Source organism: Microcebus murinus, chromosome X (assembly GCF_040939455.1).
Source record: "Microcebus murinus isolate Inina chromosome X, M.murinus_Inina_mat1.0, whole genome shotgun sequence".
NCBI lineage: Eukaryota > Metazoa > Chordata > Mammalia > Primates > Cheirogaleidae > Microcebus > Microcebus murinus.
Window position 1 is genome coordinate 107,276,586 of NC_134136.1, and position 18,934 is coordinate 107,295,519.

Sequence of the window (18,934 nt, forward strand, 5' to 3'; positions counted from 1 at the left end):
CATTTTTTGACTCATCAGTCTTGGTATATGATTTTAACTAACAAAATTGCTGCAAAGTAAATGTTATAAAATAATTTCACAAAGAATCAAAAAAAATATTAAAGGACCATGAAGTATCATTTTTAAAAGTTTAGGTTGATATCCCAAACCATAATATTAAACAATAACTAATGGTTAGGGAAATACTATGCATTGTGATTTATGATCCAAATATCCTTTCTGACACTTAAACCTCATGCATATATTTCTACCATCTGTTTATTTGGTTCTTTCATATTCATACATTTCTTTCTCATAGAGTGTATATAAACTGAGAAGTTCCTTCTAACATTCTAGATGAACAGAATTTGTTTTTTAAACATGTTAAACGTCTTTTATAAAACGTCTGCCATCATGTAGTCAAGCTAAATAGACTTCTATTCAATAGAAACTTCTCAAGTATTTATATAATCATTCCAAATATAATGCATTTAAAAGATCAAAAATGCAGAAAAGGCAAAGTAGCTTCACTGCCCTGCAGCATGTGCTTTTATACCACATTTAATATTTACACTATTTAAAATTTCAAGACTTATGGGCATAAATCATACCTATTTTCTTCCATGGAGAGATGCTTGTATTGAATCTTTTATTATTAAATGAGGAATAGTTCAATATACACAATGTAAAGAGTGGGCTACATTGCCATTGTGGACATGGCTTTCCAATGACAGGTTTTCTTTATTTCCTACCATATCTACATAAGATTATTTTTATTTGATTCAAATATAGAAATTTTCATTGGAAATACTGTTTAAAAGTGCATTTTTACTTAGAATACAACATATAATTTAATTATGGGTACACACTACAAAGGTGCTATCCCTACCTTCAATGATTGTTTCACACATTTAGACATTTATTAATTATTTTGACCAACTACCATATGCCACACATAGAGTGCTGAGGACAGAGATAGATTTAAAAATGGACTATTTCATCAAAAAGCTTAAAGTCTAGCAAAACATTAAATTTTCTTTATATTGTGGATGTGTTTAAGATCACAATGAGGTATCACAGAGAATTCATTTTAATGAAGCTGTGTTTGTATTTATTTATATACTGCCTCTTTGACAATAAAGAATTGAGATAGTTAATAAAAAGAACATTTTATAATTTTAAGAAAATATAAAAATTTAATGAGGAAAAAGAACAAATATATCAAAATAGAAGTTTCTACACAGGTAGTCTGGTTTAATGTAAAATGCAAACTAAACTTTTTGGCAAAGTAGCTCTTATAACTAAACTCATGGAATTTCTTATATGGGATATGATATACTAGGGGGCATTTTTTTGAGAAAATAGACATTGTCCTCAATAGTCATAATTTCACAATCTAGACTAATAATGTATATACTTTCAAGTTATTTAATTTGAATTTTAATAAATATTATATATCTTACATCTGGCAATATAAAATGCCACTTTAACAACAATCATCCTATATAGCTTACATATTTCTAAGCTTCAGCCATGCAAACTATTTCAAGAAAAAACTTTAGCAATAGCGACAACAAAATTTTAAAAGATGTGAGTGGCATTCATTACAGTAACAAAAACCTTTAAATTATAATATAATTTGTAACAATATAATCATCATTCCAACAGATGTCCATGTGTACACATCATAGGTAAATGAGTACCATAATTTTAAGTTGTATATGCAAGAAAAGAAAAACAATACTATTTCCCCTTGATGCAAGATATAACACTAAGGGGGGTGGGAGAGATAATCAACTCACCTTATGAAATTATTTTAAAAGATAAAATGTTTAAACTTAAGAGTAATAATATTACCCTATGTCTGAATGTGAATTTCAAGATTACAAGATATGTTTGTGTATATTTTTACATTCCATAGAAGACTGTTTTGAAAGAAGTATGACAATTACTATTAGTGTATTTCACAAATGATGAAGTGGATCAAAGTCATGAAATCATTTGGCAAAGACCTAACAGTTGAAAAGTTACAGAGTTAACAGGATTTACTTCCCCTGGATCCTTAAGAATGAATTCATATAAAGTACAGATATTTTACAGGCCTATTGTGTGGACTGAAAATTTAGTGTAAGAAATAATACTTGTCTGACATAAATTAACCTAAATTTTAGAATTTATATTTGAACACTGGATTTTATGAGTGATAAATGGTAGCAGTTTATATTAAGTCAAAGATATTATGTTCTGACATACTCCAAAATATGTATTATATGGTTATTTAAGTTTTTGAATAAAGGACACGTAAAATGCTAGTTTTAAAGAACACTTTAGAATCCTCTCTATCTAATATTGTATGCCAGCAAGAATGAACACTGTATCATTTTTCAGATCAGTGACATTTGACAACCATTCAATCTAATTCAGTGATAATTTTCAATGATATGATTAAGTGAATATTTGAACATAGCTTTCAGCTGAATTTTCACCCTAGGCTTTTTAAATAATCACTTTGGGTTTGTGGTTTAATAAGGTATGGCGATGATCTTATTTCTTTGTGCTATCTCACATGGTAGATTTGGAGTTGGTAAAAATTTACCACCCCTGATAGACAATTGATAAAAATGGTATACTGAACATAATTATGAGATCTACAACTGTGTCAGCTAATACTAAATCATAGTAAATCAGTAAAGTCCTGGTTATGTACCTAGGGTACATTTCAACACTACTTTTTTGAAAGAATTTTTAAAAGGCATTGGAATTTATAAAATATAATCATGGAAATCTTGGGAGGGAGGAAGAAGACACAAACTTTCTTGTCTGTAAAGGAAGACAAGGATCATAACACATCTGGAGGGCAGTTTAAAGCCCCATAGACAGTTAAATCCCCCTATCAGGTTTGTAATTGCTAAATTCCTTTACCAGTAAAAAAAAAAAAAAAAATCATTGAAGTAGACACAAAATGGTTAACAAAGCAAATATCTGATAGAGGAAACTCACTGACTGGTACTTAGTTATATCCCATTAGATATCTCTTTTCATTTGAGAGAACATTGTTAAAGACTGTAGAACTGAATTCAGAATGCCTGGTGAAGGGCGAGGCTCACAAGCGGGAGTGTGGAAGTGTAAAGAGATTATGGGATGGCTATTTGAAAGATATTTCCACCTTATCTGGGAACTGCTCTTTCTACCTCCAACAAGTGACAAATAAATGGAAGATGTGCATAAATTTTTATCTAGCGCTGGTGTGAAGACAAAAATAACCACTTGGTAGCATTGTGCCCTGTTTTGCAGGATTTTGTATTTTCTTTTGTTTGCTTTTTAAAATCACAGCCCTCTCTATTACAAATGAGCTTTGCTTTCAGCAAATATTGTTATAAAGTTATCACTGCACTTAGAAGTACTTTCTTCTCAAGAAGTGCTTTTCCAAAATAAATTATTGATAGCAGGAATAACTTCATGCTAAAACCTCCACCACAGAGAATGCAAATCAGAACATAAATGTTGTGTCTGAGCTCTACAGAGGTAAGCTGTGAGTGGCATTCAAGTGAAGACAGCAAGTTATTAATAGAAGTCATGCCAGGGAAAGGAAAGGAAACAGGAGCAGGGTTAAGTTGAGGAGCTAGTTTAGAAATGGAGATTTATGACAGAGGGGTAGGCTAAAGCGGAGGAAACCCAAAGAAAGGAGGAGAAGACAAAATGAATTTGACCTAAGAAGATCTTGAAACTACCAAAAAGTATCCTTTTGAAAGGAAGCTTCTAATACCCCTTTAAGAAAAAGAGAAGGCTAATTTTTTTTGAGTGATTTTAAAAAACAGTTTGTGGATAGGTTTTTAAAATTGGGAAGCTACATAATTTTCTATTCACAATTATCAATATCTTAGGGTATGGATGAATTTATCACTGATATCCAATTTCATTGTTTATAAAATAATAAACATATACTTCTGTGTAGAATCCATGTTTGGTTTCTATATCTCTAGTACTTATCTTTAACATTTCCGTTCTATTTTTAAATTGCATACATTTGTTTTCCCCCTGTTTTTCCTAATCACATTTATAAGACATTAGTGTATTTTACATTATTACAACAAACTAAAAACTAGCTCTTAAATTTACCTAGTGTTTCTTCTTTCTAATTTCTTTATCTTTAGTTCCTACTTTCCTTAGAGCATTTTTGTAACATTTTTAGTTGAAAATTCAATTCAATTTATTCTATCTTTTTTTTTTTTTTTTTTTTTTTTTTGAGACAGAGTCTCACTTTGTTGTCCAGGCTAGAGTGAGTGCCGTGGCGTCAGCCTAGCTCACAGCAACCTCAAACTCCTGGGCTCAAGCGATCCTCCTGCCTCAGCCTCCCGAGTAGCTGAGACTACAGGCATGCGCCACCATGCCCGGCTAATTTTTTATATATATATATATCAGTTGGCCAATTAATTTCTTTCTATTTATAGTAGAGACGGGGTCTCGCTCTTGCTCAGGCTGGTTTTGAACTCCTGACCTTGAGCAATCCGCCCGCCTCAGCCTCCCAAGAGCTAGGATTACAGGCGTGAGCCACAGCGCCCGGCCTCTATCTTTTTTTTAATGAAGATAAAATCAAAGACAAAAACTCAATCTCTAGGTAGAACGTAGGCCATGTCTCATGGGTTTTTGTGTGGAATACTTTTTCCTTCACAAATGTGGTTTTGTACTCTTGGTTTCCTTTTCGACACACTTGAATTGAATTTATAAATGCATTATTTATAAATGTAACATTAATATTACCAAAATATGCATTTTAAAAGTTCTTTTTGTGTACTTAATGACATTTTCACTGCATCGTACTATATTATTCATTTTAATTTGTATATGTGGCAGGGACATTATTAATATATTAATATTCTTCTGTTTGGGTAGAAGAGCAGAAATCAGAAATGACTCTCAGCTTGTTTTTCTTTTTTGGTTTTGGTTTTCCCCAGGGGCATGGGAAAAAGTATGATATCAATTGATCTCTAAATCAGCCGGAAATCTCTCTATTCCTTCCCTGTTAGCAGATGGAGAAAGTGGTATGGCCCCAATGTGAATGGCTTCTTGGTACATCCTGCAAGGTTGAGCCTAGCCAACGTTAGGGTTCTCAGTATACAGATTCTCAAGTCCTCATTTTGACCCAGAAAAAAAAAAAAGAAAAAATATAGAGATACCTGGAATGATGATTATACTGTTTACACCCCCCCCCAAACACACCCACCCAGCCACCTTCTTCACCTCTTCTCTGTATGAGATGACTCCATCACCTTGGATCTGTTATTCTCTGCCTTCTGGTTGGGCTTAACCAATAATCAGCACTATGAGGATATTGGATGGTTTCATAAGGTATAGCTCTTCTCACCAACTCCTGCACCAGAGGTCATACTTTGAGAATAACTGCATATTTTAAATACCTATGGTCACAGCTGCTGTCCAGTGGTCCTCTCCCAAGGTGAGAACTATTAACAGGTTAAGTTGGCTCTTTCCCTTTGGCTCTTAGGGTTTACAGGTAGTAAAGTTTATCAACTCACGTTATCTTCATCATTAATTGTTAGTTCTTTTAATTCTGCCCACATTTCTGCAAATAGTCCCCTTATTACACTCCTTTAACTTGGTTTTTGTTTCATAGCAGGACAGTTAATAATGCGCTGGGCTTCACAAGGTGACTTGGAATTCTATGGTAAACATATAAACTACAAAGCTTCTGCACAGCCAAAGAAATAGTCATGAAAGTAAACAGACAACCTACAGAATGGGAGAAAATTTTTGCATCCTATGCATCCGATAAGGGACTGATAATTAGAATATACTTAGAACTCATGAAAATTAAGAAGAAAAAATCAAATAACCCCATTAAAAAGTGGGCAAAGGACTTAAACAGAAATTTTTCTAAAGAAGACAGAAGAATGGCCAACAAACATATGAAGAAATGCTCAACATCTCTAATCATCAGGGAAATGCAAATCAAAACCACAATGAGATATCACTTAACCCCAGTGAGAATGGCCTTTATCAAAAAATCTCCAAACAATAAATGCTGGCGTGGTTGCGGAGAGAGAGGAACACTCCTACACTGCTGGTGGGACTGCCAACTAGTTCAACCTCTGTGGAAAGCAATATGGAGATACCTTAAAGCGATACAAGTGGATCTACCATTTGATCCAGCAATCCCATTGCTGGGCATCTACCCAAATGATCCAATGACACTCTACAAAAAAGACACCTGCACTCGAATGTTTATAGCAGCACAATTCATAATTGCAAGGCTGTGGAAACAGCCCAAGTGTCCATCCATCCAAGAATGGATTAATAAAATGCGGTATATGTATACCATGGAGTACTATTCAGCTCTAAGAAACAACGGTGATATAGCACATCTTATATTTTCCTGGTTAGAGCTGGAACCCATACTACTAAGTGAAGTATCCCAAGAATGGAAAAACAAGCACCAGATATATTCTCCAGCAAACTGGTATTAACTGAGTAGCACCTAAGTGGACACATAGGAACTACAGTAATAGGGTATTGGGCAGGTGGGAGGGGGGAGGGGGGCGGGTATATACATACATAATGAGTGAGATGTGCACCATCTAGGGGATGGTCATGATGGAGACTCAGACTTTTGGGGGGAGGGGGGGAAATGGGCATTTATTGAAACCTTAAAATCTGTACCCCCATAATATGCTGAAAAAAAAAATATAGTGTGTTTTTTCAATGGACTAAAGATGAAAGGCTTTTCTATCTATAAAATGCACCACATATATCTACTGAATTCTTACCATTCCATAGGGATAGGGGAGAATATTCCTAATAATGATAGAGCTAGAATTTTCTGAATGCCTGGTTGAGAGCTCAGATTTGGATTTGGTTAATTTAAATGAAATTATTAAACTATCGCTCCTCTTGCAAATCGAACTTTGTGGGAGTATCAATACCTAATGCACACATATTTTATAGAAGAACTACCTACTACACTTTAAAGTGTCAAGAAATAGAAAATGACTTAAATCTACAGTCTGTTATTCATATTCTCAGGTATCATTGCTGCTAAATATGTTGTAAACTTACAATGGTGAATTAAGGGCTCTAAATAAAAATAACATTTCCAGCAATTTTTTTTGTGGTTTAAGCAGTATTTCTATTAGGCATTAAGTTGTATTATGTTTTCAATATTGATTATAACTTTCTTGGATAAAAATGAAACTCTTTAAATACTCTCCCCATAAGTTATTTTTTGTTAATTATTCTATCACCAAATTTTTAAAAGACCTTTATTTATGACTCATTTAATTTATAACAGTATTTTTTAATTTTTAGTCATTGTCTTCTCATTTAGACCTGAATCTAAACACTAGCCATGGCTCACCATGCTTTCCCCTGCTCATCCCAGCTCACTACCCCTCTGTTTTCCTTCTTTACTATGTTTTCTTTTTTCCTACACTCAGTTTGCTCCACCTAATGAGTTCTCATTCAAAATGCTTTTTCACCACAAGGCATTTTTATTGTTCTGCCTTTCCCATCTTTTTATAGATAATTCCATGGCTCACTCCCTCAATTCCTTCAGGTTTCTGCTCATATAGCAACCTAATCAAGAGGCCTTCCTTGGTCTCCTATTCTATTTATCCCTTCTTCATTCACTTACCTATCACTACATGCATTATATATGTTTAATGTCCCCAGCCATGGGGTTGTATACTCTGTGACACAAAGGGTTGTGTTTGCTCTGATCACTGACTTCATGTCTTTATCACCTAGAATACAACCTGACACATAAGTGACAATAAATAATGTGTAGAATGTAAAAACACTAACACTATTCTGTTTAAGGTATGATTGTTAAAAATTTCCAATAAATGTCTTCTATAGTTTATTCTGAGTGTTTGCAATTTTAAGAAGTAATTTGAATAGTCTTATCTATTATTTTATTTAATGTGCTGAATTTATTTATATACTGCCCCAGGCTTACTTAATCATCTGATATAGGACATCTAAACCCATCTTTAAGAATATATCCTGCTCCTGAACATTCTTTGATTTAATTCTGTGTTTATTACTTATGATAATAATCAGAGACTAATAAAGTTGTACCTTGGAATATTTTTCATTTACTTTATAATTTCTTTCATTACAAAATGAAGAAGTATAAAAGGATAACATATTTATTTTTGAACATTCACATCTTATATCTTTCAGCCTGGGGCTAACTGAAGTAAAAGTTATTTTGTTCTGGGTTTGGTTTCTGCTTGAGAATCTTTTATTAGTGTTTCTGCCCTCTAATGCAGAGATCCCAGTTTTATGCAGTTCCCCATTAAAGCCCTGGCTCAAATGAGAGCATTGTGGAAATTTGCTTTTGAAGGACTCCTTCTCAAATTTAAGCCCTTATTTGGGGGCCTTTTCTGTTAAAACATTAGGGTGTTCTCTAATTTCTGTAAGAAATGTGGCCTTCCCAGAAAAGACTCATACACTACTTTAATCACATTCTAATTTTGTATATTCACTTATCACATTCATTCAACAATTAATTTAGAAAATATGAGGTCTATGATGAATTGATAAATACGGCCATTGTTTGAAGTCTAGGAAGTTATAACGTCAGGTTTACTTTTGCTACATAGGTTCCTCTTTGTAAAACTTAAAAAAAATTTGAAGTATAATATACATAAAGAAAATTATACTTAATTGTATAGCTTCATGAATTTTCTCACAATAAATCCACATGTGTAACAATCACCAGGTTAAAACACAGAAAGTTTTAAGCATCTCAGAAGATTCCTTTATGCATTTTACTGCCTCATTCATTCCAAAATCTAACCACTCCCCTGAATTTTAAACCCATAGAAATATTTCGCCTGTTTTTTTTAAATTTTATTTTATCATACTATGGGGGTACAAATATTGTTAGGGTTATATATATTGCCCCTGCCATTCCTAAATTTATAGTAGCTATACTTTTGTGTCTCACTTCTTTTGCTCAAATCTCTTTTAGGAGATTCATCCATCCTGTGTATTGTGTGTAGCTATCATGTGTTCATTTTCATTGTTTTATAAAATCCCATAATGCGAATATACCATAGTCACTTCTAGCTTTGGCTATTACAAATGAAACTGCCATGGACAATTTCATATATATATATATATATATATATATATATATATATATATATTTGTATGGCAAACATAGAAATGTATTTCTGTTTGTTATATGCCTAGGAATGAAATTGGTGGATCATAGGAATTTACATTTTCACACTTAGCAGAGTAACATTCATCGAATGTTGGGCAGCCAGTGGGGCGGAAAGGATGGGTATATGCACACTTAATGGGTATGGTGTGCACCATCTGGATTTTTAAATTTTTAAAATATAGTAGAAAAATATAGGAGAAAACTGGTATACTCAACATTGTAAATGTGTTAATTGTTCCAAAATCTATAGATTTAACTCAATGTTGATAATATTCCAAATGGATTTATGTGGAAGTTGAAAAGATAATTGTAAAATGAATACAGAAATACATTGGGCCAATAATATCCAAGAAAATCTTGAAGAAGAACTAAGTGGGAGAACCTACTTCACCAGATACTAGGATGTATTATAAAACTACTTTAATCCACATGATGGGATATGTGTGCATATAGATACAAATGGAGCAATGAAAGTGAATTGAAGTCTAGAAATAAGCCCACATATGTATTAACAAATTTTATGACACACTTAGTATTGCAGAGCAATGGGAAAGCAATAGTATTTTTAATTAATGGTGTTGTGACAATATGATTCCAAATGAAAAAGAAATTAATTCTTAACCAATTCCTCCTACCATACATAATAATGAATTTCAGGTGAAGCATAGATCAATTCAAATGGTAAACCAATAAAGCTCATATAGATAATAACATAATATATTATCATAATGGTATTTATTAGTCAAATACTTTTTAAATAGGGTAAAAATATAAAGTAAAAGTTTTTCTAAAAAATAAACTATATAAAATGAAGAATGTAGAAGGTCTTCATCAAAAATTATCATTGAGCAAAATTTTAATACATGGAGAAGGAAAATTTATTTGCAACTCATAGAACAAAAGGCTCATATCCTGCATATAGGAACAACTCATAATTTTGTTGAAGTTCAAATTAAATTTTCACTTTTTGAATCAGCCTGTGATTTATATGTAATAAATATTTGGCTATCCCAAAGTCATATAGATTTTATTATATGGGTTATCTGTTTTATTCCTGTAATTTTTCTAGTTCTATATCAAAAACTTTGAAATTAATTATTATAATATATGTATAGGAAGCCTCACAAATTCATAATCTATAATCAGTATGTGAAGAAACAACTTTTATCAAACAATTTACATGGCTACACTAATTGACTATTTTATAGGCAATCCAATAGCTTATTTTTTAAAGTTACTTTTCTTGGTGGGGGGGTCTTAATTATATCAAATAAATTGAATCTAATAATTCAATTTTCTACTGGTTTCTTTACATTTATATTTTGAATAGAATATATTTTGATATTTCAAAGACACATCTTGTGTAAGTGTTTAATACCTTAATCAATTTTCACAATGTAGATGATATTGATTTTTCAACAGAGTCTATCAGACTAATAATGAGGAAAACAATTCAGAGATTATTTTATTCTGGCTGCAGAGAAATTGAAAATCGAGAGTAAATCTCTTCATCATATGATAAACTATTTAATATTTCTGTAAAATAACTTTCATAGGTTAAAGGTGACAATGACCCTGAATTCATAAAATCAACCAATTGTTGGACATTTTCTACTTCCATATCCTGTGTAATGCTCTCTCCCTTACAAATGAGCTGAGCAACATTTGAGAGAGTATATGTTATTATTAATCTATCACTGTTCATGGTTATTTCAATAAGTGATCAATGTATATAGATTTATCCTTGCAAGAGAGGTATAATGTAATTATGAAGCTACTAAGAGTGCCTAGTAAATGTATTGGTTGATTAGAAACATTTTAGGAAGTTAAGAGAAAGAAGGACTGTCTCCAATGTCACAATAGAGGGGAGAAATCACAAAGTTGCTCAGATGAAACCAGAACTCCTCTGACCCGCCACTTATTTAGCTATCATTGTTTACTTTTTCTAATATAACACATATATTTTCATCCAGTTAAACTAAACCAAACACAGGAATAGAAAACAAATCTACGGTTCTTACCCTGAATGAAAATTGTGATGTTTCTGTATAATTTATTTGCTTGGAGGTGGTGTTTAATAAATGTTGCCTTGATTCAAACAAACTTCCTTATGATCAGATTTGAACACACTTAGTACATAAAAATAATATTCAGTATAATAAAATCCATTTGTTGCGCAGAATACTGCTATAGAAACTGAATTCACTGGAGGACTTAATTTGTCCACCAAACACAGCTATGTCAAATAAAATCTGAAAACAACAGGGAGTGCCCTGTCATGTCTGGGCCATGTCTTTCCCTGTCCTCTGTGGCTACATGCATTTGCTTTCTGAATCACATTAGCCACAAGCAGACACATGAGAACTAAAAAACATGCTCTAAAAAACCTGCTTTTATTTATAAGATAACTTAAAATGCATTTTCTGCAATTTGGGCCAAACCTCTCACTCAAACAGGAAGCATTCTGTCTTACAGCATCTAGGGTACCACTTACATTATTGTTTTGCAAGACCCGCAGTGCCTTGTTGACATTGTTCAGGGCATGAACTCTTGTGGATCCTTTTTCTTTTGGCTGAAAACAAAATGAAATAGTGTTCACTGCCCAGCAGAGAGACCAACAATCTACTAGCAATGAAACAATTTATAAATTTCATTTTGACTATTTTAAATGAGCACAGGCTATGCTGCATTGATATAATGAATATAAGTGCTTTAGGCTAATTGTCCTTGGCCTGGTGCCTTTTTAGCAGGAACCAACCACTCCCCAAGAATGACAGCACTTTTTTTTTCTTTCAGAAAGGCTATTTTGGTATGATCCCTCCTTCATTCTATAGCCCAGTTGGGTATTACTGCATGACCATCAATGAGAGAAATATCAGCATGCATAAAAACATTTCCTAATAAGATAGATAAGCAAGTTAATTTTAAAACCTTTTAGGAAAATTTAGAGTAGATTTGAGTCTAGTGAAATTATATGATGCCAAATAGGGTTAAATGAAACTATTTCTGTGAATATTATCTTAATTGCGCTACTCATTGAAGCTCAAAACTCAATCATCTTTGCTTTCCTAACCTACACTCTCAATCCCCAAAGTTATATCTTTTACTGTGATGTTTAAAGTAACATCTGCATAGTTCACTACAATATAAAAATTATCTCATTTATTCAGTTGTAGAGTTTTAGAAATTCCCACTGCTATGATGTCTATTGTATTTACTCTTTCCTTCTATTTTCATTTCTTTTACCTTAATACAAATCCTCATAAGTTATCACCCAGAAAACATCATAACTTTGTTTTCTTCTTACTCACTGTTTCTTCTTTTATCCATCCTGCATATCTTCAATGATTATGTTACTGAAGGAAGCCCACTGCCAGTGCAAACCCACTTACCAAGTTCCCCTCTCAATTTTAGGATGACTATAGTTAATAGTTAAGGGCATGAACTACAAAGCTGGACTTCCTGGGTTCAACTTTCAGCTTTTTCACTCTTATGCTATATGACTTTGGGCAAATTTCTTAAACTTCCTGTACCCCAGAGTTTTCTCATCTGTTATAATGGAGTTAATAAAAATAACTTGCTTCGTATATTTGCTGAAAGAATTCAATGTGTTAATGTGTATAAAACGTTTAGATTGTCACATAATAAGTACAATGTAAATGTTTGCTATTATTATTAACTTTGTAGCCTATGCCAGATACTTTGAGTGCACTACTTCTAAACCCCTTTGTGAGGCAAACAGTTTCATCCTCATTGTATAGAAAGTGAACCTCATGATAAGAGCTAACATATAGATAGGGATACAACTAATAACTGGTAGAGCCAGGATCCAAATTTTGATCTGTGCCTGTGGAGTCAAAGACTTTCAAAATCTATTTCTTTCTTATTTCTCTAACTACCTTCTATATGCAGCAACGAAATAACCTGATTTTTTTTACTTCTTGAGTTTTGCTTCTATACTTTCCAGCATTGCTCCTGTCCTTTTTATGCAGTTCCTTACCCTAAAACACCTTACCACTTTCACTGCCTGCTGAAAATTCCAAATTAAGCTAAAACATGCTACGATAAAAGATGATTTGCCTGATACTCCTTATAAAACAGTGTTGATGTCCTGTTTTTCAACTTCTCACAATTTTAAGTATAACTGTATGAATAGGAATCTCTATTTTTTACCTATTGGAAAATTTTCCTACAAGAATGTCAAGACGATACAGACACATTTTGGTATGTTTCCCACTTCCCATCACAAAGAGGAAGGAAATAAGGCCATAGAAAGATAAGAATTTAGATTAAAAAAATCAGCAAAAAATCAATCTTCGTGTGTGTGTGTGTGTATTTATAATCTCATAGCATATAAGTCTAATGGTAATTTTAGAAGTTTAAAGTTTTTAAAATAATTACCCAAATCAATCATCTGCTTAGTGTTTACATGAAAGCTATATATCACCCTTTAGCTGGTTGCAGATGAATTGCAGTGATAAGATTTAGTAGCATGTTCCTTTACTATAAACTAAAAATTCAAACATTAAATGTACACAACTATATACATATGTGCATATTTATCAGAATCAAAGAAATTCTATTCTTAAAATAAGCTGCAGTTTCTGATCCTAAAGTGCAAACTTAAATCTGCCCCTATTAGAGTCTCTTTGGGGAATAATTCTAATTTTATAGTTCTAAGGCAAGTACCTTCCGTTTAACCCTAGGGATGTGCTTAGCCGATAATCCAAATGCAGATGCTTCCAAGTAGAATACTAAGATTTCTGTTCAATAGCATACATGACTCCCATTAGGGGTAGAAGATATATCTCTGCAGAAACTATTAGGATTCAAGAACAGGTACAGAGAATTAGAGTTCTGAAATTGGGAGGATGTACGGATGAGAGAGGTGAGTCTGCTCTGTGGGAAAGGTAAAGCCCTCAGACCAGGGCTGACAGATTTGTAACTAGGATGAATAATGAATTACAGATTCTGTTAGCAGCAGTATCTGAAATTAAATAGTACATATTGGCATGTATAAATATTTGGTGATTTTCTCCCACTACCCAATTACTCCATACTGGCCAATTTCATGGATGTTTTGGTCACGATTTTTTCTTATTTTGTGTTACCTATTAGGGTTATTTTATCTTTGCATCTATGTATGTATATATCTCAATGAAAACTTCAAGTTCTTTATTTTCAAAAAATTTTAAACACTGTGCCTATATTAAATTTGTTAATCCTGAAAAAATTACTTTGGGTGATGGAAGAGTTGTCTCAGTCAAGGAAATGACCAGAGAGAGTTGCAGCACCACAAAGAACTAGTTACAGAGGTACCCAGAAGTAAAGACCAAAAAAGCCTTGTGCAGAGGGTCCAGGACAGGTTGGAGAACCCATGATCTCATAAAGAATTTTCACAAACACTTGGAAGACACTAGGGCTACCTTATTTGGTAACTGACCCCAGAAATTGGGGACATACAGACATACACTGATTTCTGTATCTATCTGTGTACATATATACATACTTATATATATACATAATATGCATACAAATATAAATTGTTCACATAGTCATAGGATATGGATGATTATTCACAAAAATATCTCTAACCAGTGAAGTTAACCCTAAGTGTACAGAATGACCTCAAATTGGCTAAAAGCAAAAAGTTCATCTGTAAGGCAAATCTGATTTTTTTTTACCTGACTCAACTGATTATTTTAATATATCATTAAGTTCTTTTTATATCAATACAATTCAGACTTTTTGGAAATATTTAAATTTAAATTTAATTTAATAATATATTAATCTCATATAGTAGTTGAAAATGATTAAAAAATGAAAAATGAAAGCATAAGGTATATCTCTTCCCTGTAGGACTCAGAATTTAATTGAAGAGAGTGGCAACTTGTCTTAGCATAAGTGAGTTGCAGAAGGCAAGTTAGGAGAATAGAAAATTTGGTATCTTTGACTTTGAATAACAGCTAGAGTTTGTATATTATCAACAAAATCTGTGTGTATGAGCATGTGTGTTTGTTTGCATGGTTGTGTGTGCAAGCGTTGGAGAGTTGTAGTGAAGGGCAAAGGGAAGAGAGTAAAGAAATAATTTAGCAGGACTAATTTGATATGCAGAATGGCTATGACTGTAGATTGGGGGCTTAAAATCTACTTATTAGTAAATAGCAATCTAAGAATAAGATTATTTCAGTCAGGAGATTTGAATTCTAGAGCATTTTTCCCCATTGTGAGACCCTAATCAACATGATTTTATTGACCTCTAGCTGTGTATAACAATATCTATCTCACAGGAATTCTCTGAAGTTAGACTAGATAATAGTTCTCAAAGGGAAGTTACATTCTCATCACATATGCATTGTGTATTGGACTAAAATGCCTATACTTTATTATCCTGCACCACATTAATTTTTTCTTTATTTATAAACTAATACAGATTCATTGCAAAATAATTGTAAAATAGACAAAAGCACAAAGATAATTTCAAAAGTCATTACAAAAAAAAAAGTCATTACATATAAAAGCCTTCATAAAAACATTCAATAAGAAAGATACCAAATAATAAAATTGACTATCTATTAATTAACATAAATTATATTACTGAAAATGTTAATGTTGTTGTTCGACATATGATAGACTATGCCAAAATGAAAATAATAATGTGAGATTGTTTTACTTAGAAATAGGTCCTATAATGCTAGTTAAATCAATAATCAGTAAATTACTATATTTTATGAGATTTTATAAAATGATGCTATTTTTTTTCTGGTCTACAATTCTACTAAGGTTAATATTAACTTTCTTAAAAATAAGTCACGCACCAGTTTTTGCCCTGTCAGGCCTTCAAGGAGGTCTAGGAGGCGTCTCCCATCCTGCAGGTCACTGAAGAGGTTCTCTATATGCTGCTTCCCATACTGAAATACAAAATATATTCAATTTAACAAAGCACACTTCAGTTGTTCTATTTCCAGGATTATGCCTTTTGAAAATTAAAGCTATATATAAGGATATTTAATGTATATAATTTTTAATCTGTCAAGAGTGATGGGTGAAAAAAGATAGTTCTAGTTTAAAAAGAAAACAGAGGAAAATTTGATAATTAGGTCAAATCTATTTGAATTATTCTTGAATAGCAAGAATTGGAGATCTGTGGCCTAATTGATTTATAATAATTAAGCCATATTATGAATGCTGATTCTATGAATGAAAGAAAAAAATATTTACACTATCAGGCAGTTTGAGGTAGAGGGAGAAGTAAACATACAAAGAAACAAAGATTGCACATAATTTTCCCTACGTGGGCACATGCAATTTAACTGTTGTGTACTTGGAAGTATAATATACAATTATAAAGTGTTCAACATACTCAGAACATGAGTTCAATATACTCATACTCATTGTACAGAACATGCTTTCTCTATATACATATTTTGAACACTGTTTCAGAATGACCTATTTTCATATTGAATAACTCAAATTTAAGGAATACCTGGTTAAAATAGAGTTGAAATAAGCCTCTGAAAATGTTTTATCTATTTTTCTCAGTTCCTTCCTCAGGAAATATAATAAAGAAAAATAATAGTAACCAATAATATCTAACATTTTTAGAGTAACTGTTCTCAAGAGACACTCCACTAAACAAGTGGTTCTTATCACTTTTATAACATTTATGTGAGGTTAGCATTAATATACTCATCTTGCAGATGAGACACTGAAAGGTTAGTATGTGATCAAGCCCTCTTGCTAGATTGACAAAAACTCAAAGGGAGAAGACTCTAATAAACTCAATTAGAAATCAAAAGGAGAGGTCAAAACAGATACCACAGAAATATAAAACATTATTTTTTAATACTATAAATACCTATATGCCCAAAACTACATAATATGGAGGAAATGGCCAAATCCTGGAAATATAACACCACCCTAAGTTCACCCAGGAGGAAATAGAATTCCTGAACAAACCAATAAAAAGCACAGAAATTAGAGCAGCAATTAAAAGCCTTTCAAAAAGGAAAAGTTCCAGACCAGATGGCTTCACTTCCAAGTTTTACCAAACATACAAAGAAGAACTCATACCTATACTACAGAAATTATTTCACAATGTTGAGAAGGATGATATCCTTCCTAACTTATTATACAAAGCCAATATCACCTTGATACCAAAGCCAGGAAAGGACACAACAATAAAAGAAAACTACAACCCAATATCCCTCATGAATATAGATGCAACAATCTTCACCAAAATTTTAGCAAATTGAATGCAACATCATATCAAAAAAATAATTCACCATGACCAGGTGAGCTTTATACCAGAGATGCAAGGCTGGTTCAACATACACAAATCTATAAATGTAATTCACCTCATAAATAAAAGCAAGAACAAAGACCATATGACTCTCTCAATAGATGCATAAAAAGCATATGACAAAGTCCAGCATACCTTTATGATAAAAACTTTTAATGAAATAGGCATAGATGAGACATAACTTAAAATTAGCAAGGCCATATATGACAAATTCACAGCCAATATCATAGTGAATGGGGGAAACTGAAAGCATTCTCATTTAGAACCAGAACCAGACAATGTTGCTCACTATCTCCACTTCTACTCAAAATAGTGCTGCAAGTCCTTTCTAGAGGAATTGTACAAGAGAGGGGAATTAAGGGTTGCCAGGGTGGGCAGAAGAGATCAAATTCTCACTCTTTGCTGATGATATTATATCTAGAAAACCCCAAGGATTCAACCAAGAGACTCCTGGAATTGATAAATGAATTCAGTAAAGTCTCAAGATACAAAATCAATATACACAAATCAGAGGCATTCATATATGCCAATAACAGTCAAGCCAAAAATCAAATAAAAAACGAAGTGCTTTTTACAATAGCCTCAAAGAAAAGTAAATGTCTATGAATATATTTATGAAAAAGGTGAGAGACATATATAGGGAGAACTACAAAACACTAAGAAAAGGAACTGTAGAAGGTATGAACAGATGGAAAAATCTGCCTTGCTCATGGATTGGCAGAATCAACATTGTTAAAATGTTCATACTACACAAAGTGATCTACAAAATTAATGCAATCCCTATCAAAGTACCATCATCATTCTTTACAGATCTAGAAAAATAATTCTATGTTTTTTATAGAACCAGAGAAGACCTCATATAGCCAAAGCGATTTTAAGCAAAAAGAACAAATTGGGAGGTATCTGTCTACCAGACTTCAAGCTGTACTAAAAGGCTATAGTAACTAAAACATCATTGCACTGGCACAGGAACAGAGATATAGACTTTTGGAACAGGACTGAGAATCCAGACATAAAACCATCCATATATTGTCATCTAATCTTTGACAAAGTAAACAAAAATATACACTGGGGAAAAGAGTCTTTTTTCAATAAATGGTGCTGGGAAAACTGGTTAACCACAAGCAGAAGATTGAAACTGGATCCCCACCTCTCACCTCTTACAAAAATCAATTCACAATGGGTAACAGATTCAAACCTAAGGCATGAAACCTTAAGAATTCTAGAAGAAAATTTAGGGGAGACAGTTTCAGACATTGGCCTAGGGAAAGAATTTATGAGGAAGGCCCCCAAGACAATCACAGGAACAACAAAAATAAATAAATGGGACCTGATCAAATTAAAAAGCTTTTGCCCAGCCAAGGAAACTATCATTAGAGCAAATAGCTTACAGAATGGGAGAAAATATTTGCTTTCTACACATTCGATAAAGGGCTGACAACAAGAATCTATCTGGAACTCAAAAA

General features: G+C 32.6%; 1 protein-coding gene across 9 annotated transcripts in view; it reads right to left on the minus strand.

The window, feature by feature from the left end:
- Positions 1 to 18,934, minus strand: part of DMD (dystrophin) — a 2,109,452-nt gene that overhangs the window by 1,646,063 nt on the left and 444,455 nt on the right. For all 9 annotated transcript variants that reach the window (XM_012756891.3, XM_012756894.3, XM_012756895.3 and 6 more), the window contains exons 3-4: positions 15,985 to 16,077; positions 11,661 to 11,738 (exon numbers count right to left, since the gene is read on the minus strand). In XM_012756891.3, coding sequence (XP_012612345.1) covers positions 11,661 to 11,738; positions 15,985 to 16,077 — 171 coding nt within the window. The remainder of the gene's footprint in view (positions 1 to 11,660; positions 11,739 to 15,984; positions 16,078 to 18,934) is intronic.